The 25,799-nt window shown below is 41.2% G+C and overlaps 1 protein-coding gene across 1 annotated transcript in view; it reads right to left on the reverse strand.

Annotated features, from left to right (window-relative positions):
• Window positions 1–25,085, reverse strand: part of LOC311228181 (uncharacterized protein) — a gene marked incomplete at its 3' end in the record, with an annotated part of 120,858 nt that extends 95,773 nt beyond the window's left edge. The window contains exons 1-2 of the mRNA XM_084314093.1: window positions 25,048–25,085; window positions 4,835–4,941 (exon numbers count right to left, since the gene is read on the reverse strand). Of these exons, the coding sequence (XP_084170219.1) occupies window positions 4,835–4,939 (105 nt within the window). The 5' untranslated portion in view covers window positions 4,940–4,941; window positions 25,048–25,085. The remainder of the gene's footprint in view (window positions 1–4,834; window positions 4,942–25,047) is intronic.
• Window positions 25,086–25,799: the final 714 nt, after the last annotated feature.

Below are 25,799 nucleotides of genomic sequence, written 5' to 3' on the forward strand. Positions count from 1 at the left end.
TACATTTAGGAAATAAGGAAACAGATAGAGAACATTTCAAAGCACTAGAAATTGTGAATATCAATTTTTTTTACCTAATTCTGAATCGCAACATTTCTGGCATTTATGAAAAATCCTCTCTGCGAGATGAGGACGTTTTCACACCTTTTGGAGCCTATTGTTCTCCCGCCGATGGGAGCTTCGACTTCAGAGGGTGAGTGCCTTCTTGTTTTCATCATTACATTTTTTTTTATCGACTTTTTTTTCCTTGTTTTTCTATTTTTCTCCCATCCCAATTTCGTATAGCCAATTCTCCCCTTCAATTCTCCCCTCCCCTGTCTCGAACGTTGCTAGACTATGCCTCCCACTGGTCGGCTGTAGTGAGGATAAGCCTTGCATCACGTGTCCCCTCCGGTACACGAGGAGGCAGCCTGTTGCATCTTTTCACCAGACAGCGCGGCCTCTCAGTGGCGAGGAGTAACGCATGGGAGGCTCACGCTGCCCCCGATACTTCCTGACTCTGCTGTACAGGCGTCACCCAACCGACCTGTAGGAGTCGCTGTCCACAACGTCCAATCCCCACCCATCGACTTTCCACCCGCTACCTCTGCCAATTGAGATAGTATGACGACTGGCCCAAGCCGCAGGCAATGCTGACTCCGGGAGTCGAGACCGCAGCCTCTTGCATTGGTGATGAGCTCAATCTCCGCTACGCCACCCAGCCGCCTTGCTTTCATCATTTGTGAGAAAACCATTCCAATCAATGGGTCGATGAACATTTAGCCCATTCACCATAAAATGTTCACCACAACCTCTGTGATCCCTCTCAGCTGATTTTGGTGAATAAAGATGGTCAAGGTAAGTGTCTGTTTCAGCTGCAGCCGGTAGACTTTTGAAGGTGCGCTCTGATATATTCTCCATTGTTCGTGGCACATCACGCATGTAGAACGAGGAGTTTTCATCTTGAATGAGAGCACATTGGCTTGGAGAAGGAAGTTGCGCATTCTCAACATCTTTGATCATGTAGTTTATTCCGTTCGCTTTGTTGGTTTTTGCGAAAAAGCCATTGATTGTTGAGATGGAGTATGGCGTCAGAGTCAAGGGATAGGTCATTAGGTCAGAGATGCTCATTTGTGACTTGAGTTGTTGTGATTTGAAATATGAACCCACTTGTGGCCTTGTACTGGATCACTTTCTGGTTTGATGCCACACGCTTCCTTTTAGGTGTGGTGGTAGATGACATTGTCTTGAATCTGTTCCTCTTGATAGGTTAAAAGAAAAGGCCTTTTTTAGTTTGAAGTCGATCACAGATTAACTCCTTTTGATCAACTTTTTCTCCTCCCTTTTTTCTGTATTTTTCTCCCATCCCAATTTAGTCGCTTTGCCAATTCCCCCCTCCCCTTCCTGGCCGTTGCGCGCATTTGCCCCCCACTTGCCGGTCTAGGGAGCCCTGAAGTCTATCACATGCTTCCTCCGACACATGTGGAGACAGCCAGCCGCTTCTTTTCACCTGACAGTGAGGACTCTCACTGGGGAGGTGTAACGCGTGGGAGGATCACACTACCCTCCCCAGTTCGATCACAGATGAACTCCTGAATGAATATTTTATTATTGTATTTTGCACAATCAATGCGGGCATGACCACCCGCATTTCACTGTATGCCCTGGTATGTATGTGACAAATAAACCTCTTGATTCTTGATTCTTGATTATTTTCGAGTTTTGCTATTTTTCAGGGCATTCAGCACATCAGCACCTCTTCTGGCATAGCTGCTCCTGAAGTCAAACTTGTCGAGGGCTGAGACGTCTCAAGCTGAAATGGGTTGATAAAACTCTGAAATGCTTGTACTGTTTGCTGGACTTGCTTCTCAGACTGAGTGATTTCACGTCTCTTCTATTGTTTTGTCTGTGTGACAGCGGTTGGCTGGGATATGTGATCTGGATACACTGATTGCTCAAGCACGCAAAAGTTTCTCAGATCCTGGATGTGTTTCCTCAATGTGTCCAAGATAGTATCCCAAGTATGTGAGGAATCTAGCATAGTTCTGCTGGTCTGAGCAGAAGAAAAGGTCTGGCATGTTGTTTAGGGTGGCTTTGTATCCTTAGTCGTTCATTTTGATTGCCTTATTCATTGACAGGACGAGCCAGGTGCAGTCCATGTATTCCATCCAAAACTGTCCAGTTTCTCCCAGCTCCCCATTTCTCACGGCTTCTCTGAATGCATGATATTCTGCCATGTGGTGAGATACATCTCCTGATGAGAGCACTTCAGCGAGAGTAGATTCATTCAGAGTGACATTTTCCAGAAATGCAGTCCATTCTGCAGAGAATGGTTCATGAGTTTCCAGATACTTGTCATAGAGGAGTCTCTCTAGAGCTTATAGTGTTGTGTTCATTCATAGTTAAAGACAGTAGAGGCTGAGTACTTTATTATCTAAAGATGGTGAGTTAGAGTGTTGTGTTTGTTCATAGTTAAAGACAGTAGAGGCTGAGTACTTTATTATCTAAAGATGGTGAGTTAGAGTGTTGTGTTCATTCATAGTTAAAGACAGTAGAGGCTGAGTACTTTATTATCTAAAGATGGTGAGTTAGAGTGTTGTGTTCATTCATAGTTAAAGACAGTAGAGGCTGAGTACGTTATTATCTAAAGATGGTGAGTTAGAGTGTTGTGTTCATTCATAGTTAAAGACAGTAGAGGCTGAGTACTTTATTATCTAAAGATGGTGAGTTAGAGTGTTGTGTTCATTCATAGTTAAAGACAGTAGAGGCTGAGTACTTTATTATCTAAAGATGGTAAGTTAGAGCAGTGGTTCTCAAACTTTTTACACCAAGTACCACCTGAGAACGTAGCTGGCTCTCCAAGTACCACCATATGACCGGTGTTAAAATACAGTCTATTCAGCTATGCACAGTTCACGCAGGAGGCAAATGTATTTTTAATACCATTATTTATTGTTAACTTTTGTCAGACACAGCCACAATGTACAAAGGGATAGCACTAGAACTAGCAAACTCTTCCACACAACTCATACAATGCAAGGGGCATTGAGAACATAATAACTAACATTCTCACATAGCAAGTGAGAAAATTAACTGTATTTCAGCAAATGTACTTAATTATCTCTCTATCTCTATCTCTCTCTCTCTCTCTCTCACACAGCAAGCAATTGTCCTTCATTCTCTCACACACACAAACAATTATTTTGTTACAAAAACTTAATTTCCTGCATTCTGGTGCAGGCATTTTTGAATGTTTACCCTTTAAATTTGTGATGGGCATCACAAATTATTGTAAAAAATTAAAGAAAACGCATTCAATACATTTTTGAAATTTTACCCTTTAAATGCCAGTTTGTGTGATGGCATCACAAATTATTGTAAAAAAAACACAAAAAGTAAAATATTTTCAATATATCAAATGCAAAGTAGATTTTTCTGGGGGGGATTATTACAGGCTAGGCATGTGTCAATGATTAGCAACAACACAGATTTTGATGGATTTTTTGTAATGTCAGATTTAACACCAACTCTTTTCAGAAAAGTGAGAGTATTTCATTTTTTATCTGACCTTTTATCTAAAAAAAATAAATGGTTATGATCAGGGCTGAAGTTGAATGAAAGATTTATGACTGTTTAGACTACATTACTCTCTGTCACAGTGATCTCCTGGTTGTTCCCCACTTAGGTTATCTAACTATCGCGCCGCCGCAACCAGAAAGACTGGCCTGGCCTGCTTCTAAGTTCAGTGGCCTGACTGCAAAAAATTAAAAATAAAATTTGTGCTTTTTTGTAAATGTTTTCAAGTACCACCAGCAGTACCACCAAGTACCACTAGTGGTACGCGTACCACAGTTTGAGAACCACTGAGTTAGAGTGTTGTGTTCATTCATAGTTAAAGACAGTAGAGGTTGAGTACTTTATTATCTAAAGATGGTAAGTTAGAGTGTTGTGTTCATTCATAGTTAAAGACAGTAGAGGTTGAGTACTTTATTATCTAAAGATGGTAAGTTAGAGTGTTGTGTTCATTCATAGTTAAAGACAGTAGAGGTTGAGTACTTTATTATCTAAAGATGGTAAGTTACTTTATTATCTAAAGATGGTAAGTTAGAGTGTTGTGTTCATTCATAATTAAAGACAGTAGAGGTTGAGTACTTTATTATCTAAAGATGGTAAGTCAGAGTGTTGTGTTCATTCATAGTTAAAGGAAAACTCCAACATTTTGGGAAATTAGCTTATTTGCCATCTACCCTGGAGTTAGACAATAAGATACATACCTTTTTCTTCTCTGTGCATGCAGTAGGAGTAGGAAGACGTTGGGAACTAGGCTAATGGAGGAACCTACTTCCAGTGAATGACGCTAAGCTAGGCTAACGGTGCGTGTCTTCCTACTCCTACTGCATGCACAGAGAAGAAAAAAGATACGTATCTTCTTGTCTAACTCCAGGGTAGATGGCAAATAAGATAATTTCCCAAAATGTTGGAGTTTTCGTTTAATAAATAGAATTGCATTATTTACAATATAAAAATATAAAATGCCTTTTTTTCATTCGCAAAAACTAGACAAAAATCATCAGTTTTCTGCAACTAAATCTAGACAAAAACAAAAAAGACAAAATCGAGACTAATACTGACTAAGACTAAAATGCTCAGACCTGTAGTTGACTAAAACTGACTAAACGAAAAATAAATGAAGGTGACTAAATATGATGAAAACGAAAAAGGAGCATTTGACACATGACTAAGACTAAAACAAAAATTAAAATAGCTGCCAAAATTAACACTGGTTCTATCCCACGCCCCCATATGAGGTGTTGGGTTATATTGACATTCCCACATTTGCTCATAAACACAATACCTGTGGAGCCAGGCTCGGAGTTTCAATGAGTCCCGGTGTTTCCAAAATACAGCACGACGTCACCAGAAGGGCAAAGAGGGTCAAGCCATTTTTCGGTATTGCCATTCCTGTCAGGAAGGAGACAAGATTAAATAAATGCTGTTAAATCTACAACTCTACGATCTAGGATACATATTCAAGATTCAAGAGATTTATTAGTCACATACATACACGAGACATGTAGTGAAATGAAGGTGGCCATGCCCGCCTTGATTGTGCAAAAAATATACAATAATAATAGAAAAGGTACTAACATAAAATACTATACAATGCTAAGCTTACGAATGAAAGGTAATGAGTCCTATAGTATATGTAGCCGGTACTACTCTGAACATGCCATGAGTGGGAGTCAAACCCCGGGCGTCCGCACCGCGGGCGATATCACAGACCACTGTACCAAGAGGTGAATTCACTTCTAAGCACTCAGTCTGGATGCTTCAGGGGAGTGAGTTTTACTTCCTGGTACCGCTACCGTGCCACAGTCACTTCACAACGTCCGAAGTTCTTCGTGACTGGGCTTCGTGGTACCATCCGTTACATTCACCCCCCCTAAACTCACACCACTCAGGCTTCCGGGTCACGGCACCACTGTAACCGGTTCCTATCTGAACATGCCATGAGTGGGAGTCAAACCCCGGTCTGCCGCACCGCGGGCGACATCACAGACCTCTGTACCAAGAGGTGAATTCACTTCTAAGCACTCAGTCTGGATGCCTCAGGGGAGTGAGTTTTACTTCCTGGTACCGCTACTACCGTGACTGGGCTTCGCGGTACCATCCGTTACATATACACTACTGTACAATATGCTATACAATATACAGTTATGCTATATGTAACTATACTATACTAACTATACTATACAAAAAACATACATGTATGTTTTTTTTTAAAGTGACCTTTGCTTTTTCCTAAAGTGACCTGTAGTGTGTTTGTGTGTGAGAGAGTGCAGGATGTGTGGTGTGTGTTGTGTGTGTGTATGTGTGCTTGTGTGTGGAGAGATCAGTGTTCAGTGTTCTGATGGCCTGGGGGAAGAAGCTGAGTCTGAGTCTCTCTGTTCTTGCTGCATGTATGCGGAGGCGATTGCCTGACCGCAGCAGCTTGAACAGGCTATTTTTGGGGTGGTGAGGGTCCTTCATTATTCCGCAGGCTCTGGATTTGCACCTCATGTTGTATAAGTCCTGCAGGGGTGGTAGTGCAATACCCGTAGTACGCTCTGCTGAGCGCACCACTCTCTGTAGAGCCTTCCTGTCCTGGGCAGTGCAGTTGCCAAACCAGGCAGTGATATTCCCAGTCAGGATGCTCTCCACAGCCCTGCAGTAGAAGAACTGGAGTATCTTCCCTGATTGTCTCAGGTGATAGAGGCGCTGCTTTGGTCCTCTGTGATGTGAACTCCCAGGTACTTAAAACTGCTCACCCTGTCCATGATAGCCCCATTAATCCACAGTGGCGTGTGTGTCCCTTGCTGTATATCCTAAAATCCACGATCAGCTCCTTGGTCTTACCAATGTTCAGGAGTAGGCTGTTATCCCGGCACCAGAGTGCCAGGACATCAACCTCCTCCCGGTAGGCCTTCTCGTCATTGTTAGAGATCAGGCCGTGTTAATTTTGTCAACTAAAATGATGACGAAATAATGTTCGTCAACGAAGGTTTTTTTCATGACGACAACGAGACGTGATGTCACGTTATAGAAGATCATGTGACGCTAACGAGACTAAATAGTTTATAAAATTTCATTGACCACAACTGAGGACACAAAAATGTAATTTACAAAAACCAGGACGAAATTTCTCTCATGTATGTTGATATTGTTGACTAAAACAAGACGAGACAAAATAATTATAACTTTTCTTAATGCCATCGTCCCGGCAGGCAGAGCAGTGTGACGGGGAGCTCTGTTATTAGCATTAGCTGAAGAGCTATTTGAAAAGCTAGTTTTAGCTTAACGTTACCTTGGCTAAAATTGGGACTATTCATAATCCAGCTGCAGACCTGCAAGCAAAGTACAGCAAGTTGGCAAAGGAGTATTCCAAGGAAAATCACTTTTTCACCAGTAACATTACATTGTTTGTATTTCCATCTAGCTCACGTTAACTAGTGGCTAACCTAGCTCACGCTAATGTGGCTAACTGATCGACCTCTCGCACACAATTAATGACATGTTGCGGACAGCCATACCAGTGACAATGTTTAGCTTTTAGTGCCAAATGATAAGAGTCTGAGACGGAGTCTCAAAAGAGAATGTTGAATATTTATTGTGCATTAAAAATCACAACAGAGCCTCTGCTACTACAGTAGCTAACCTAAACGGAGCCTTCTGGAAGCAAGTGCAACAGCGTATAATGTCTGTGTGGAACCAATGTGCCAACAACCTTTCCGTGGGTGAAGCATAGTTGAGCATAGTTGTCATTTAATGATACTAATACTAATCTATACAATCACCTGTTGTTGAATAAATACCATTACTTTCTAGTTATTACTAAAAAACAGTATATATAAAACAGTAGCTGTAAAAAAGAAAAGAAAAAAAAAGTTTTATAATTTAAATAATATAATTTTCTTTAGTACATTAACTAAAGATAGACAAAAATGTCATCCGTTTTCGTCGACAAAATCTAGACTAAAACAAAAAAGACTAAATTTTGACAAAAACTGACTAAGACTAAAATGCTCAGACATTTAGTTAACTAAAACTGACTAAACGAAAAATAAATGAAGATGACTAAATATGATGAAAATGAAAAAGGAGCACTTGACACATGACTAAGACTAAAACTAAAATAAAAATAGCTGCCAAAATTAACACCCACCACCACTGTGTCGTCTAGGGCTGTCCCCGACTAAGGATTTGGATGGTCGACTAGGATTGGCCAAAATTTGCCGTTAGTCGACTATTGGTTGACTAAAAAAAAAATAAAAAAAAAATATATATATATATAATATTTTAAAACTTTATTTTTATTTAATTTTGTATCATTCCATTTGGGCTGTGGGGGGTGCTTAATGTCTGAAGGAGTCGACTGAAGGCTTCTTGTCCTCTGCAAAAGCATGCAATTGGTCCACTGATGGATACATCTTGATATTTGTCTAGTCTAGTGTGTTCATTAGATGAGTGAAATCCTCTTTCAGTGCCTCTGTGCCTGTTTTCGTAGGCAGTTAGCCTCTGGTATCCGTGCCATTAGCGTTAGCCACGCTTCTAGGCCTCTTTTCTTTTGGAAAGAATGATAAAAAATGTATATGTTATTTAAAGCTGAACTATAGTCAATAAACAGCAATCTCACATAGCCCCCCTTCTGACTGTCAAGGTGAGATAGGGTGTTGTGCAGTACCCGGGAGACCGCGTCGTCAGTGGACCTGCAAAGGGTCCATGGTACTAGGGAGGGAGGCACAGATGTAATCCTTGACCAGCCTCTCAAAGCATTTCATGACCACAGAGGTGAGTGCCACCAGTCTGTAGTCATTTAGGCCAGCTGGGGAGGTGTTTTTTGGTACAGGGATTATAGTGGACACCTTGAAGCAGGCAGGGACCACGGACTTGGCCAGGGATAGGTTAAATATAGTGGTGAACACTGGGGTTGGCTGGTTAGCACAGGACTCTGTATTCCTCTGTATTCTCAAACTATCGTCCTATATCGATACTACCTTGTTTTTCAAAAATTCTTGAAAAGCTGGTATATAGTAGAATCATGAAACATCTAGATGACAACAATATCTTGTTCGAACATCAGTATGGCTTTAGAAAAAAATACTCTACATATATGGCTCTTTTGCACCTTAGAGAAAAATGAATATACCTTAGGCATTTTCTTAGATTTATCAAAGGCTTTCGACACAGTGAATCACAAAATGTTATTATCAAAAATGTCATGTTATGGTCTTAAAAAACAGGTTATACAATGTTGAGAATTACTTAAACAACAGAGAGCAATTTGTAGTTTTCAATGGTAATCGATCACAGCTGGCTGTACTAAAATGTGGTGTTCCACAAGGGTCCATTCTAGGACCCTTGTTGTTTTTGATTTATGTGAATGATCTTGCAAATACATCCAGTTTATTGTCACCTATATTATTTGCTGATGACACAAATCTCTTTGTCACTGACAATAATTTTGATTCCCTTATTGATTAAGCAAATTCTGGACTCATTCATTTTTCCTATTGGTTTCAGTTAAACAAGTTATCACTCAATGTCAAAAAATCTAACTTCATTATTTTTAGAAATAAGAACAAAAACATTTCAGACGGAACCAAGATTTCTATCCATAACAATGAACTTGCACAAGTTTCATCAGTGAAATTCTTAGGTGTCAATATCGATGAGAAACTCTGCTTTAAGAATCATTGTGAAATTGTTTGCAAGAAGGTTTCAAAATCGTTGGGCATTATAAAAAGGGTTAAAAAACAATTAAAAAAGAGCACATTACTAACTTTGTATTACAGTTTAATTTATCCTCACATCTCTTACTGCCAGGGCCGGACTGGGGAAATAATTCATACCGGGAGATATAGCGCGAAAATATAGCACCATCAGGCCACTTTTTAAGCGGGGGTCTGGGGGTCCCCCACCCGGAACATTTTAGTTACAAAGACTTAATTTCCTGCATTCTGGTGAATTTTAGTGCATGTGAATCACAAACTAATGAGCCAACAATTGCTTAGTACAATGTACTGTTATGAACCTCAAATAAAACTGTTGTGGCACTAGCAATGCTACTCTCTCCACCTTCAAAAAGAAAAAAGCAAGAGCACAACATATTTTTCGATTTACTATTATAATACAGTTAACCACTCTCTCCACCTATTCAAACAGAGCAAGAGCACAATACCATATTTACTTTACTGATGCACTACCCATCAACAGTTAAAATAGCCCTTTACACAAACATTAAATAACAGACCTTTCATTACAATACTATAATAACAATAGCCACTGCCAGAATAGTGACACATGTATCGCGTGTGGTGAGCACACACATGCATGCACAACGAAGACAAGAGATTGCGTTGTCTCAATCATTTTAACTGTTGATGGGTAGTGCAATATAGAATGCACTATAAAATGAGCTCAAAGTATGAGCTCACTGACTGAAATTTCCAACAAAAAAATCAATTGTCAAATAATATTGATCACATTAACTAGACTATATGTTTTTGAGGAAATTAGAAAGGGAACAACAACTTAACCCTTGTGTCTGATCAGATTCTTATTTTTTTTGATAACTTTGAGGTGATTATGTTTGTAGCCATGTTTGTAGATAGAAGAAGCTTCTATCCCCAGGCCATCAGGCTGCTCAACGAACAATAAACACTATGCAACAACCATCAAATGCACACAGCACACACATCCACACGCACACACTCACTTTAAACAAACAACACACTGCAGCACCCACTCTCCACACTTTAGATCACCTAAACACACTTTATATTTATTGGTAAAGGATTTGCACTACAACTCGTACACCTTACTGTAAATTGTACCTAAATTGTACCTCATCCCATTTCTGCTTTGCACTATATAGTATTGTATATTAGTACATTGCATAGTATATTGTATATTGTATGGTAACTAAGTTACTTCTATTCTGCATCGAACATTGTACATATGTCTATACTGAACACTGTGACCTCTATTTTTACTTCTATTTTACATGCTATACTATTTTATTTCATACTTATCTTGTCTAGCACAGTCTCTGGAGCGTAACAGTAAGAAGCATTTTGTATAAAAGTATTCTGTACTTCTGTATGACAACTATTAAAGAAACTTGAACTTGAACTTGAAACTAGCCAATGTGGCAAAGGTGTGTAATCTTTGAATTATCTTGGAATTATTTTGACTTTCTCTTTCATAAATTGTTTATTCAACTTCAGCCCCAATTATAACCACCACATATTGTTTTTTGTAATGTCAGATTTAACAGTTGTACAGTGTTTCCCCCCCCAACCCCTCCCTACACTTTGACAAACTAGGATGGCTTAGAGTAGACGACAGAGTACAGCAACTTGCAATGGGCCTGGTCTACAAGATACACTACACGACCAAGGTACCCATGTACATGTCAAAATACTTCCCAAAGGTCAGTGAATACCACGATCACAACACCAGAGGGAGCTCCACAAATCATGTTAAACCCAGATTCGGGTCAAACAAGGGACTAAACACGTTTCGCAATTATGCCACATCAATGTGGAACGCCCTACCTAAAGCTGTAAAGGAAGGTGAATCACTACCCACTTTCAAAACCACTCTCAAAGAACACCTACGGGAGACTGCAATTCGAAACTGGCCCCTGTAAATGTCCTAACCCAACCCCCTCCAATGTACAGTAAATTACCTAGTATGGTTTTGTCAATATTCAAATGTACAGTTTTGCTTGTACAGTTGTACAGTGTTCCACCCCCCCCCCCCCCCCAACCCCTCCTACCCAACCCCCACCACACAACCCCACCCAACCTCCTCCAATGTACAGATTTCACGTCAAATGTATATACTCCCTTTTCTGGACTCTTTTTGTATCACAAACAGTACTGTATTTGCAAATCTGGTATGTCATAAATGTATAGATGTAGCAGTACTGTCTATCTGTATGTCATGTATGATATGTCCTGATGAATTGAAAATGGAGGACCCTGATGTAAACAAGACGAAAGTCTTTCTCTGGTCTGCATCCCCTTAACAATTGTGTGTATTGAGCTGTACTGTATTGTACCCATTCTGCAATCTGTTAATAAAGTTTTCAATCAATCAATCAATCAATCAACAACTCCTTTCAGAAAAGTGGGAGTGTGCCATCTGCCATTCCATTCGCCGCCTCCGCTGTGAATCAGTTGTATCGCCTGGTCCCGCCTCCACCAATCACAAGCGGCAGCACGGCTCCATTGTTTGTGTCCGCGTGAGGGAGAGAGAGTCAGATAGTTCTCCAACTCTGTCGCAGACAGTGAAATCCTGGTTGTTCCCCACCCACCTAGGTTATCTAACTATCGCGCCGCGCCGCCGCCACAACTAGAAACAATGGCCTGGCAAAAAAATATAAAATAAAAATTATAATAAAAAAATATATATAATATTTTTTTTATATATATAATTTTTAATTTTTTTTATCTGTGCAGGCCAGGCCACCGGGAAAACTCCCGGTGCTCCCGATGGCCAGTCCAGGCCTGCTTACTGCAATATAATTTGGACCAGCACTTACCCATCTTACTTACTGTTCCGCGATAACACAGATAACATCAATGACTACATGGAGACAGTGCTGGACTTTGTTCGTACTTTGGTGGAAGAAACAATCCCCACTACCACAATTAGAGTTTACCCAAACCAAAAGCCCTCGGTAGACAAGTCCGTCCGTGAAGCTCTGAAAGCGCGCACCTCTGCATACAACGCCGGGCTTGTGGCAGGCAACATGAATGACCACAAGGTGGCGAGATACAACGTCAGGAGAGTAGTAATAGAAGCAAAAAGGCGATACAGGGATAAAATTGAACTTCAATATGAACAGGCTGACTCTAGAGCTATGTGGCAGGGCCTCAGAACGATGACAGATTACAAAGGCACCTCCCTCAAGCTGAACAGTGACATCTCCTTAGCAAATGATCTCAATACCTTCAATGCGAGGTTTGAGGCTGGGAATAACAACACCAGCCTACAAGCCACTGCAATGGAGGGGGGGGGGTCTGCTGATGGAGACTCAGTGTTCAGGGTAACAGAACATGAGGTGAGGAGGACCTTTAAGAAAGTGAATATCAGGAAGGCAGCAGGACCGGACGGCATCCCCGGCCGCGTCCTAAAAGTCTGTGCCGACCAACTGGCCCCGGTATTCACTGACATATTTAACCTGTCCTTGGAACAGGCTGTCATCCCCACCTGTCTGAAGAAGTCCACTATTATCCCTGTACCCAAAAAATCCAAGCCTGCTTGCCTCAACGACTACCGCCCTGTAGCTCTCACCTCCATAGCCATGAAGTGCTTTGAGAAGCTAGTGAAGGGCTACATCTGTTCCTCCCTCCCCATCAACCTGGACCCCCTGCAATTTGCATACCGCCCCAACAGGTCCACGGAGGACGCCATAGCCCATGTGCTGCACACAGCAGCATCACACCTGGACAAGAGGCAGGGGAACTATGTGAGAATGCTGTTCATCGACTACAGCTCAGCATTCAATACTATAGTCCCCTCCAAACTCATAGCCAAGCTCAGGGACCTGGGCTTGAACTATGACCTCTGCCAGTGGGTCTTGGACTTCCTGACGGGCAGACCCCAGGTGGTGAGAGCAGGCAACTGCACCTCCTCATTGATCACTCTCAACATAGGGGCCCCCAAGGGCTGTGTTCTGAGTCCCCTCCTCTACTCCCTGTACACACATGACTGTGTGGCACAGCGGAACAACAACACAATCATCAAATTTGCTGACGACACAGTAGTGGTGGGCCTGATCTCTGCAAACAACGAGAGGGCCTACCTGGAAGAGGTCAAGGTCCTAGCGGGATGGTGTCAAGAGAACAGCCTCTCCCTGAACGTCAGCAAAACAAAGGAGATGATTGTGGACTAAAATTGGAGACAAAATCTAGACTAAAACAAAAAAGACTAAATTTTGACAAAAACTGACTAAGACTAAAATGCTCAGACATTTAGTTAACTAAAACTGACTAAACGAAAAATAAATGAAGATGACTAAATATGATGAAAATGAAAAAGGAGCACTTGACACATGACTAAGACTAAAACTAAAATAAAAATAGCTGCCAAAATTAACACCCACCACCACTGTGTCGTCTAGGGCTGTCCCCGACTAAGGATTTGGATGGTCGACTAGGATTGGCCAAAATTTGCCGTTAGTCGACTATTGGTTGACTAAAAAAAAAATAAAAAAAAAATATATATATATATAATATTTTAAAACTTTATTTTTATTTAATTTTGTATCATTCCATTTGGGCTGTGGGGGGTGCTTAATGTCTGAAGGAGTCGACTGAAGGCTTCTTGTCCTCTGCAAAAGCATGCAATTGGTCCACTGATGGATACATCTTGATATTTGTCTAGTCTAGTGTGTTCATTAGATGAGTGAAATCCTCTTTCAGTGCCTCTGTGCCTGTTTTCGTAGGCAGTTAGCCTCTGGTATCCGTGCCATTAGCGTTAGCCACGCTTCTAGGCCTCTTTTCTTTTGGAAAGAATGATAAAAAATGTATATGTTATTTAAAGCTGAACTATAGTCAATAAACAGCAATCTCACATAGCCCCCCTTCTGACTGTCAAGGTGAGATAGGGTGTTGTGCAGTACCCGGGAGACCGCGTCGTCAGTGGACCTGCAAAGGGTCCATGGTACTAGGGAGGGAGGCACAGATGTAATCCTTGACCAGCCTCTCAAAGCATTTCATGACCACAGAGGTGAGTGCCACCAGTCTGTAGTCATTTAGGCCAGCTGGGGAGGTGTTTTTTGGTACAGGGATTATAGTGGACACCTTGAAGCAGGCAGGGACCACGGACTTGGCCAGGGATAGGTTAAATATAGTGGTGAACACTGGGGTTGGCTGGTTAGCACAGGACTCTGTATTCCTCTGTATTCTCAAACTATCGTCCTATATCGATACTACCTTGTTTTTCAAAAATTCTTGAAAAGCTGGTATATAGTAGAATCATGAAACATCTAGATGACAACAATATCTTGTTCGAACATCAGTATGGCTTTAGAAAAAAATACTCTACATATATGGCTCTTTTGCACCTTAGAGAAAAATGAATATACCTTAGGCATTTTCTTAGATTTATCAAAGGCTTTCGACACAGTGAATCACAAAATGTTATTATCAAAAATGTCATGTTATGGTCTTAAAAAACAGGTTATACAATGTTGAGAATTACTTAAACAACAGAGAGCAATTTGTAGTTTTCAATGGTAATCGATCACAGCTGGCTGTACTAAAATGTGGTGTTCCACAAGGGTCCATTCTAGGACCCTTGTTGTTTTTGATTTATGTGAATGATCTTGCAAATACATCCAGTTTATTGTCACCTATATTATTTGCTGATGACACAAATCTCTTTGTCACTGACAATAATTTTGATTCCCTTATTGATTAAGCAAATTCTGGACTCATTCATTTTTCCTATTGGTTTCAGTTAAACAAGTTATCACTCAATGTCAAAAAATCTAACTTCATTATTTTTAGAAATAAGAACAAAAACATTTCAGACGGAACCAAGATTTCTATCCATAACAATGAACTTGCACAAGTTTCATCAGTGAAATTCTTAGGTGTCAATATCGATGAGAAACTCTGCTTTAAGAATCATTGTGAAATTGTTTGCAAGAAGGTTTCAAAATCGTTGGGCATTATAAAAAGGGTTAAAAAACAATTAAAAAAGAGCACATTACTAACTTTGTATTACAGTTTAATTTATCCTCACATCTCTTACTGCCAGGGCCGGACTGGGGAAATAATTCATACCGGGAGATATAGCGCGAAAATATAGCACCATCAGGCCACTTTTTAAGCGGGGGTCTGGGGGTCCCCCACCCGGAACATTTTAGTTACAAAGACTTAATTTCCTGCATTCTGGTGAATTTTAGTGCATGTGAATCACAAACTAATGAGCCAACAATTGCTTAGTACAATGTACTGTTATGAACCTCAAATAAAACTGTTGTGGCACTAGCAATGCTACTCTCTCCACCTTCAAAAAGAAAAAAGCAAGAGCACAACATATTTTTCGATTTACTATTATAATACAGTTAACCACTCTCTCCACCTATTCAAACAGAGCAAGAGCACAATACCATATTTACTTTACTGATGCACTACCCATCAACAGTTAAAATAGCCCTTTACACAAACATTAAATAACAGACCTTTCATTACAATACTATAATAACAATAGCCACTGCCAGAATAGTGACACATGTATCGCGTGTGGTGAGCACACACATGCATGCACAACGAAGACAAGAGATTGCGTTGTCTCAATCATTTTAACTGTTGATGGGTAGTGCAATATAGAATGCACTATAAAATGAGCTCAAAGTATGAGCTCACTGACTGAAATTTCCAACAAAAAAATCAATTGTCAAATAATATTGATCACATTAACTAGACTATATGTTTTTGAGGAAATTAGAAAGGGAACAACAACTTAACCCTTGTGTCTGATCAGATTCTTATTTTTTTTGATAACTTTGAGGTGATTATGTTTGTAGCCATGTTTGTAGATAGAAGAAGCTTCTATCCCCAGGCCATCAGGCTGCTCAACGAACAATAAACACTATGCAACAACCATCAAATGCACACAGCACACACATCCACACGCACACACTCACTTTAAACAAACAACACACTGCAGCACCCACTCTCCACACTTTAGATCACCTAAACACACTTTATATTTATTGGTAAAGGATTTGCACTACAACTCGTACACCTTACTGTAAATTGTACCTAAATTGTACCTCATCCCATTTCTGCTTTGCACTATATAGTATTGTATATTAGTACATTGCATAGTATATTGTATATTGTATGGTAACTAAGTTACTTCTATTCTGCATCGAACATTGTACATATGTCTATACTGAACACTGTGACCTCTATTTTTACTTCTATTTTACATGCTATACTATTTTATTTCATACTTATCTTGTCTAGCACAGTCTCTGGAGCGTAACAGTAAGAAGCATTTTGTATAAAAGTATTCTGTACTTCTGTATGACAACTATTAAAGAAACTTGAACTTGAACTTGAAACTAGCCAATGTGGCAAAGGTGTGTAATCTTTGAATTATCTTGGAATTATTTTGACTTTCTCTTTCATAAATTGTTTATTCAACTTCAGCCCCAATTATAACCACCACATATTGTTTTTTGTAATGTCAGATTTAACAGTTGTACAGTGTTTCCCCCCCCAACCCCTCCCTACACTTTGACAAACTAGGATGGCTTAGAGTAGACGACAGAGTACAGCAACTTGCAATGGGCCTGGTCTACAAGATACACTACACGACCAAGGTACCCATGTACATGTCAAAATACTTCCCAAAGGTCAGTGAATACCACGATCACAACACCAGAGGGAGCTCCACAAATCATGTTAAACCCAGATTCGGGTCAAACAAGGGACTAAACACGTTTCGCAATTATGCCACATCAATGTGGAACGCCCTACCTAAAGCTGTAAAGGAAGGTGAATCACTACCCACTTTCAAAACCACTCTCAAAGAACACCTACGGGAGACTGCAATTCGAAACTGGCCCCTGTAAATGTCCTAACCCAACCCCCTCCAATGTACAGTAAATTACCTAGTATGGTTTTGTCAATATTCAAATGTACAGTTTTGCTTGTACAGTTGTACAGTGTTCCACCCCCCCCCCCCCCCCAACCCCTCCTACCCAACCCCCACCACACAACCCCACCCAACCTCCTCCAATGTACAGATTTCACGTCAAATGTATATACTCCCTTTTCTGGACTCTTTTTGTATCACAAACAGTACTGTATTTGCAAATCTGGTATGTCATAAATGTATAGATGTAGCAGTACTGTCTATCTGTATGTCATGTATGATATGTCCTGATGAATTGAAAATGGAGGACCCTGATGTAAACAAGACGAAAGTCTTTCTCTGGTCTGCATCCCCTTAACAATTGTGTGTATTGAGCTGTACTGTATTGTACCCATTCTGCAATCTGTTAATAAAGTTTTCAATCAATCAATCAATCAATCAACAACTCCTTTCAGAAAAGTGGGAGTGTGCCATCTGCCATTCCATTCGCCGCCTCCGCTGTGAATCAGTTGTATCGCCTGGTCCCGCCTCCACCAATCACAAGCGGCAGCACGGCTCCATTGTTTGTGTCCGCGTGAGGGAGAGAGAGTCAGATAGTTCTCCAACTCTGTCGCAGACAGTGAAATCCTGGTTGTTCCCCACCCACCTAGGTTATCTAACTATCGCGCCGCGCCGCCGCCACAACTAGAAACAATGGCCTGGCAAAAAAATATAAAATAAAAATTATAATAAAAAAATATATATAATATTTTTTTTATATATATAATTTTTAATTTTTTTTATCTGTGCAGGCCAGGCCACCGGGAAAACTCCCGGTGCTCCCGATGGCCAGTCCAGGCCTGCTTACTGCAATATAATTTGGACCAGCACTTACCCATCTTACTTACTGTTCCGCGATAACACAGATAACATCAATGACTACATGGAGACAGTGCTGGACTTTGTTCGTACTTTGGTGGAAGAAACAATCCCCACTACCACAATTAGAGTTTACCCAAACCAAAAGCCCTCGGTAGACAAGTCCGTCCGTGAAGCTCTGAAAGCGCGCACCTCTGCATACAACGCCGGGCTTGTGGCAGGCAACATGAATGACCACAAGGTGGCGAGATACAACGTCAGGAGAGTAGTAATAGAAGCAAAAAGGCGATACAGGGATAAAATTGAACTTCAATATGAACAGGCTGACTCTAGAGCTATGTGGCAGGGCCTCAGAACGATGACAGATTACAAAGGCACCTCCCTCAAGCTGAACAGTGACATCTCCTTAGCAAATGATCTCAATACCTTCAATGCGAGGTTTGAGGCTGGGAATAACAACACCAGCCTACAAGCCACTGCAATGGAGGGGGGGGGGTCTGCTGATGGAGACTCAGTGTTCAGGGTAACAGAACATGAGGTGAGGAGGACCTTTAAGAAAGTGAATATCAGGAAGGCAGCAGGACCGGACGGCATCCCCGGCCGCGTCCTAAAAGTCTGTGCCGACCAACTGGCCCCGGTATTCACTGACATATTTAACCTGTCCTTGGAACAGGCTGTCATCCCCACCTGTCTGAAGAAGTCCACTATTATCCCTGTACCCAAAAAATCCAAGCCTGCTTGCCTCAACGACTACCGCCCTGTAGCTCTCACCTCCATAGCCATGAAGTGCTTTGAGAAGCTAGTGAAGGGCTACATCTGTTCCTCCCTCCCCATCAACCTGGACCCCCTGCAATTTGCATACCGCCCCAACAGGTCCACGGAGGACGCCATAGCCCATGTGCTGCACACAGCAGCATCACACCTGGACAAGAGGCAGGGGAACTATGTGAGAATGCTGTTCATCGACTACAGCTCAGCATTCAATACTATAGTCCCCTCCAAACTCATAGCCAAGCTCAGGGACCTGGGCTTGAACTATGACCTCTGCCAGTGGGTCTTGGACTTCCTGACGGGCAGACCCCAGGTGGTGAGAGCAGGCAACTGCACCTCCTCATCGATCACTCTCAACATAGGGGCCCCCCAGGGCTGTGTTCTGAGTCCCCTCCTCTACTCCCTGTACACACATGACTGTGTGGCACAGCGGAACAACAACACAATCATCAAATTTGCTGACGACACAGTAGTGGTGGGCCTGATCTCTGCAAACAACGAGAGGGCCTACCTGGAAGAGGTCAAGGTCCTAGCGGGATGGTGTCAAGAGAACAGCCTCTCCCTGAACGTCAGCAAAACAAAGGAGATGATTGTGGACTTTAGGAGGTCGGGGGTCAGGGACTACAGCCCCCTCAGCATCGACGGGGCACCGGTTGAGAGAGTGAACAGTTTTAAGTACCTCGGAGTCCACATATCCGAGGACTTGACATGGACCACACACATTGACAGTGTTGTGAAGAAGGCACGACAACGCCTCTACTTCCTCAGGCGCCTAAGGAAGTTCCAAGTCAGTCAGAAGATCCTTAAGAACTTCTACTCATGTACAATAGAGAGCATCCTGACTGGCAATATCACCTCCTGGTTTGGGAATAGCACCGCACAAGACCGTAGCAGACTACAGAGAGTGGCCCGTTCAGCCGAACGTACAATTGGAGGGGGGCTTCCCACTCTCCAGAACATTTAAAACAAGCGGTGCATGGGTAAGGCTAAGAGAATTATCAAAGACTCCAGCCACCCAAACAACTGCCTCTTTGAACTGCTGTGGTCAGGCAAGCGATACCGGAGTCTCATGGCAAGCACAGAAAGACTCAGAAGGAGCTTCTATCCCCAGGCCATCAGGATGCTCAACGAACAATAACACTATGTAACAACCATCAAATGCACTCACAGCACACACATCCACACGCACACACTCACTTTAAACAAACAACTCACTGCAGCACCCACTTTACACACACTTTAGAACACCTAAACACACTTTATATTTATTGGTAAAGAATTTGCACTACAACCCATACCACATTACACCTTACTGTAAATTGTACCTAAATTGTACCTCATCCCATTTCTGCTTTGCACTATATAGTATATTGTATATTAGTATATTGTAGTATATTGTATGGTAACTCAGTTACTTCTACTCTGCATTGAACATTGTACATATGTACATACTGAACACTTGTGCCTACGTACGTGACTTCTATTTTATACTTGCTATACTTATTTTATTTTATACTTATCTATTTTTGTCTAGCACAGTCTGGAGCGTAACAGAAAGAAGCATTTTGTATAAAAGTATACTGTACTTCTGTATGACAACTAATAAAGAAACTTGAAACTTGAACTTACAAACAATCCATAGAGCTCAATCCTTTGTAAGAATTGCAACCAACTCTTCTTATTTAGCCCCAACCAAACCATTATTTAAAAAACTGCAACTACTCACAATTTATGAGGTCAACAAGTACCAAACAGGGGTTCTTATGTACAAAGTAATTGGTCTTCCTTTATCTTTGCCTAATTTTTTTCAAACTTATTTTGAGTTTAATTCTCATTATCATGCACATCTCACAAGAAGAAATAAAGACTTACGCATTCCTTTCTGTAGGACCTCTGTTGCCAAATTCTCATTTGTTTATCAGGGTGCAGTGATGTGGAATGATATACAAAATCTAATAGAAACATGTTCCACTTTAAATATATTTAAAAGTAAGCTTAAAAAAAGAACTACAGATCCTGTAGTCTAGTATCCATGTGTATTTGTGTAAAGTTTTTTTTCTTTTTTTTTCAACATTATTATAGTTGTATAATGCTGTATTGTATGTATCTGTGTGTATGAGAGTGGGATATGCACATGTGTGTTTGTGCATAATGTGGGGGGGGGGGTTCTTGTGTAGTTATATAGGTTTAAGAGGGGAGGTGGCTTATAAGCCCTTGGGTTTTTTGACCTTTCCTGCACATTTGAACTGTTCTTCTTTTACCTATTTTATTACAGAATGTATGTTTGTAAGTGCAAATAACAATAAACAATAAACAAACTCAAGTATTCGCCCTGTTATCCCATCTGGGCCTGCAGCTTTCCTAGTGTTCACCCCTATAAACACTCTCCTCACGTTGTGCTCCGTCACCGAGAGTGTATGCTCATCCCCAGTGGAAGAACCCCCCCCTGTCGCGGTAACCGGTGCATCAGTGACCACTGCCCGACCCAGACCGCGGGTAAAAGGAGTTGAGCTTGTTCGCTAGGGAGGCGTCAGCACGAGGGCCTGACCTTGTAGTCAGTTATCGTCTGTAGTCTCCGCCATAAGCCCCCGGTGTCGTTCTGGTCCATCCGTGCCTCCAGCCCGTTCCCACATCTCCGGTTTGCAGCGTTCAATCACCGCCGTGCGCAGACTGTATGCTGCTGCCTGCCTTGTACTCGTCGATTCCCCGATGTGCGTATCAGCGTAGATCTCCCTCGCTGTGACTCACCACGTTGATTGTGTAACCTCTTATATGGAACTAGAATTCTTTCCTCATTCCGTGGAAGCTGCCATGTCATGCTTGAGGCAGATTAACATCTACTTAGTATTTGGAATTAGCTCGCTATGCTTTCAAGGCAAACCTACATTTAAAAATATTTCAAGCTAATTTAACACTTTGATCGCCAGGCTTAAATTCATAATTTACCATCCTCCGCCAGCCCTATTTAATATGGAGAAGTTCCCCTTCTTTGCAGGGCTATAACTTTTTAAATTGTATTGCTAAATTGACATTACTACGGCCCATTCATTCCTATATCTATTGTTCAGGGTGTAGCAACGTTATACTTTTTCATTCACATATTCATACTAAAATACGGTCTAAAGTATAAGTATGTTTTTATCGTTTTCTGCAGCTTTCTCCAGAACGTGATTTATAGCCCCAAATGCATTATATTGATGATGAAATACAGTTTGATAGGAATCTGCGCGAGATAAAAAATTTCAAATGGACGTGCTTCTAGAAGTTACTACTGATCATCTGATGTTGACCGGATGGGGGGGGGGTCGTTTATAATTCCGTGGACAACGTTAGATGATTCATCTAGTGTGGGTGATATGATCATCAGAGCAGTTTATATGGAACACGTTAAAAAAAAACGCTGAATCTTACCGTAGCTTCCTCATAGCGTTGGGCGATGAGCGTGGAGCAGAGATATTCCTATTATGGGATGTAGAAATATGCGATCCATTTCCAGGTTGTATAATAGTATATACGTCCAAATCATGTTGTTTATCGAGTTATTGGTAACGGATTGCTATCCGTTGTGTCTAGCTCGAGTCCTGGTACTATTACCAAGTGATCGGACCGAATTGAAATGAGCAGCAGCTTCCAAAATCCTGTTTCCGCTCTGGGCGATCCGCCGATCGGCCACCAGATGGCGCTCTTGAACCGTTGGAGAGTTGAGAGGGGATCAACAGTATATCTCAAGTGTCCGGGGGAGAAATATGATTTCTATCACAGATTTTTGAAATATTGATATCAAAGACGTGGTACGGCGTCTTTGGCAGAATGAGCATGGCGAGGAAAGACGTGGTACGGCGGTTTTGGCGACCATAGTGTTAAGGTTCTGTAAGTGTTGTTGTTTTGTGGTCTACATGTTAAAAAAATAGCTCTATACTCTGACAGACACAGTCATCACTGATACAGAGTGTCTGGTCAGTAACATGGGTCTCTCAGTCCCTCCACTCTGCAGTAAACAGTCATCACTGATATAGAGTGTCTGGTCAGTAACATGGGTCTCCCAGTCCCTCCACTCTGCAGTAAACAGCCATCGCTGATATAGTGTCTGGTCAGTAACATGGGTCTCCCAGTCCCTCCACTCTGCAGTAAACAGTCATCACTGATATAGAGTGTCTGGTCAGTAACATGGGTCTCCCAGTCCCTCCACTCTGCAGTAAACAGCCATCACTGATATATAGTGTCTGGTCAGTAACATGGGTCTCCCAGTCCCTCCACTCTGCAGTAAACCGTCATCACTGATATAGAGTGTCTGGTCAGTAACATGGGTCTCCCAGTCCCTCCACTCTGCAGTAAACAGTCATCACTGATATAGAGTGTCTGGTCAGTAACATGGGTCTCCCAGTCCCTCCACTCTGCAGTAAACAGCCATCACTGATATATAGTGTCTGGTCAGTAACATGGGTCTCCCAGTCCCTCCACTCTGCAGTAAACAGTCATCACTGATATAGAGTGTCTGGTCAGTAACATGGGTCTCCCAGTCCCTCCACTCTGCAGTAAACAGCCATCACTGACAGGGACGTGCACAGGACTTTAGAGGGGCAGGTGCTCAAAGGCTGAAAAGGGCACTACACTTGTGTGTATATATTAACCGAGCATGTGTCTGAGAAAAGTGAAAACAAAGCTAGAGAATAAAGGAGGCAAACAGCTCCATCTACATATATTACTACATAATACATACTACATACAGCTCCCTCTCATGATATTTGGAAATAGTAAAATAAACACTGATCCTCAACTGCAAATTGATAATGTCAAAATTGAGAGAGTATATACAAACAAACTCTGCTGGAAACCCCATATAAAATATTTGTTTTCAAGTTAGCGAGAAGTATTGGTATACTGGGACTACAGAGGTAGACTAGATATTTCCTGAATCAGAAAACTCTATATACATTATATTGCACACTCATTGTACCATATCTATCATATTGTGTTGAAACTTGGGGAAATACTTATAAAAGCAACTTACAAAAGATATGCACACTGCAAAAAAGAGCCATACAGATAGTACATCATGGTAGATATTCAGATCACACAAATAGTCTGTTTGTAAAGAGTCAAACATTAAAATTCATGGACTTAATCAAATTCAAATCTGCACAAATTATGTTTCTGGCAATAAAAAACAAATTACCAAGCAACATTAAAAAAAAAATCATGGCTAGAGAGAGTGTTTATCATTTTAAAGGGACATTAGCTTTAAAGCAACCTACGGTATGTACAACTCTATGTGCATTGCAGTTTGTGGGGTATCACTCTGGAATGGTCTGGAGGTGAGTATAAAATTAAGCAAAAATATCAATCAATTTAAAGGTAGCTATAAACAAGCACTTATGGACACACATAAGAGAGAGGAGCTTGAGCAGTAATGTCACTGCCTAATACATATTTTCTCTCATTTGGATGTATAAAAAACTGTACTTTTATTTAATTTTTCATTATTTGTTATATTATTTATATTTTAATAAAATTATAATGTAAAATATTGTAAGGAAGGGGCAGGGCTTGATCAGTTTTTTTGCTTTTTTTTTTTTTACTTTCCCCTGTTCCTTCTTGAACACTTATTGTATGGAAATAGTCTTTGACTATTTACCTTTTTGTTTTTTAAACTTGTTTTATGTTTCTGTGTTCGAGACAAATAAAAATCAAATCAAAGATGGTAAGTTAGAGTGTTGTGTTCATTCATAGTTAAAGACAGTAGAGGTTGAGTACTTTATTATCTAAAGATGGTGAGTTAGAGTGTTGTGTTCATTCATAGTTAAAGACAGTAGAGGCTGAGTACTTTATTATCTAAAGATGGTAAGTTAGAGTGTTGTGTTCATTCATAGTTAAAGACAGTAGAGGTTGAGTACTTTATTATCTAAAGATGGTAAGTTAGAGTGTTGTGTTCATTCATAGTTAAAGACAGTAGAGGTTGGTTACTTTATTATCTAAAGATGGTAAGTTAGAGTGTTGTGTTCATTCATAGTTAAAGACAGTAGAGGTTGAGTAATTTCTGATGATGCATCACATTCATACTCCAAGTGATTTAGAATAGATTACCTTCACAACTGCAAATACATGGACTGTCCAAAACATTTCAAAAGTGCACTGGTTCAATCTGCTCCCATCACAGTAGTGATACAGCATGCGTTTCCCAAAACACACCATCCGCTAAAGTAATGAAATTCAATCGCAATGTAAATGTAAACATCCCCACAGAAGCAATGAAAGGAGTTCTCTGTTTCTTACCTTAAGGAGGTTCTTTCACTACAACTCCTCTCTCAGACCACAAAGCATTACTGCCATGGATTTGCAGTCTGCTCTGGCTGTCCCGCCCCCCCCCCCCACATGAAGCTATCGGGAAACACGGTGAAACACGGTAAGGTAAGGGGCCGGCTCAACAGGTTTAGTTATCTCTTCTCCTCTCTCCCTGCCAGACACACTAGTCGCACACAATGAGCAATTAGAGCAATGTCATGTGTGTGTGTCTGTGATTCATGTCTGTGTCTGTGTGTCATGTGTGTGTGTCTGTAATTCATGTCTGTGTCTGTGTGTCATGTGTGTGTCTTTGTCTGTGTGTCATGTGTGTGTCTTTGTCTGTGTGTCATGTGTGTGTCTTTGTCTGTGTCTGTGTGTCATGTGTGTGTCTTTGTCTGTGTGTCATGTGTGTGTCTTTGTCTGTCTGTGTCTGTGTGTCATGTGTGTGTCTTTGTCTGTGTGTCATGTGTGTGTCTTTGTCTGTCTGTGTCTGTGTGTCTTTGTCTGTCTGTGTCTGTGTGTCATGTGTGTGTCTTTGTCTGTGTGTCATGTGTGTGTCTTTGTCTGTGTGTGTCTGTGTGTCATGTGTGTGTCTTTGTCTGTGTCTGTGTGTCATGTGTGTGTCTTTGTCTGTGTGTCATGTGTGTGTCTTTGTCTGTGTCTGTGTGTCATGTGTGTGTCTTTGTCTGTGTGTCATGTGTGTGTCTTTGTCTGTGTCTGTGTGTCATGTGTGTGTCTTTGTC

Source organism: Notolepis coatsorum (assembly GCF_963971535.1).
Source record: "Notolepis coatsorum genome assembly, chromosome: 5".
In the NCBI taxonomy this organism is placed as follows: domain Eukaryota; kingdom Metazoa; phylum Chordata; class Actinopteri; order Aulopiformes; family Paralepididae; genus Notolepis; species Notolepis coatsorum.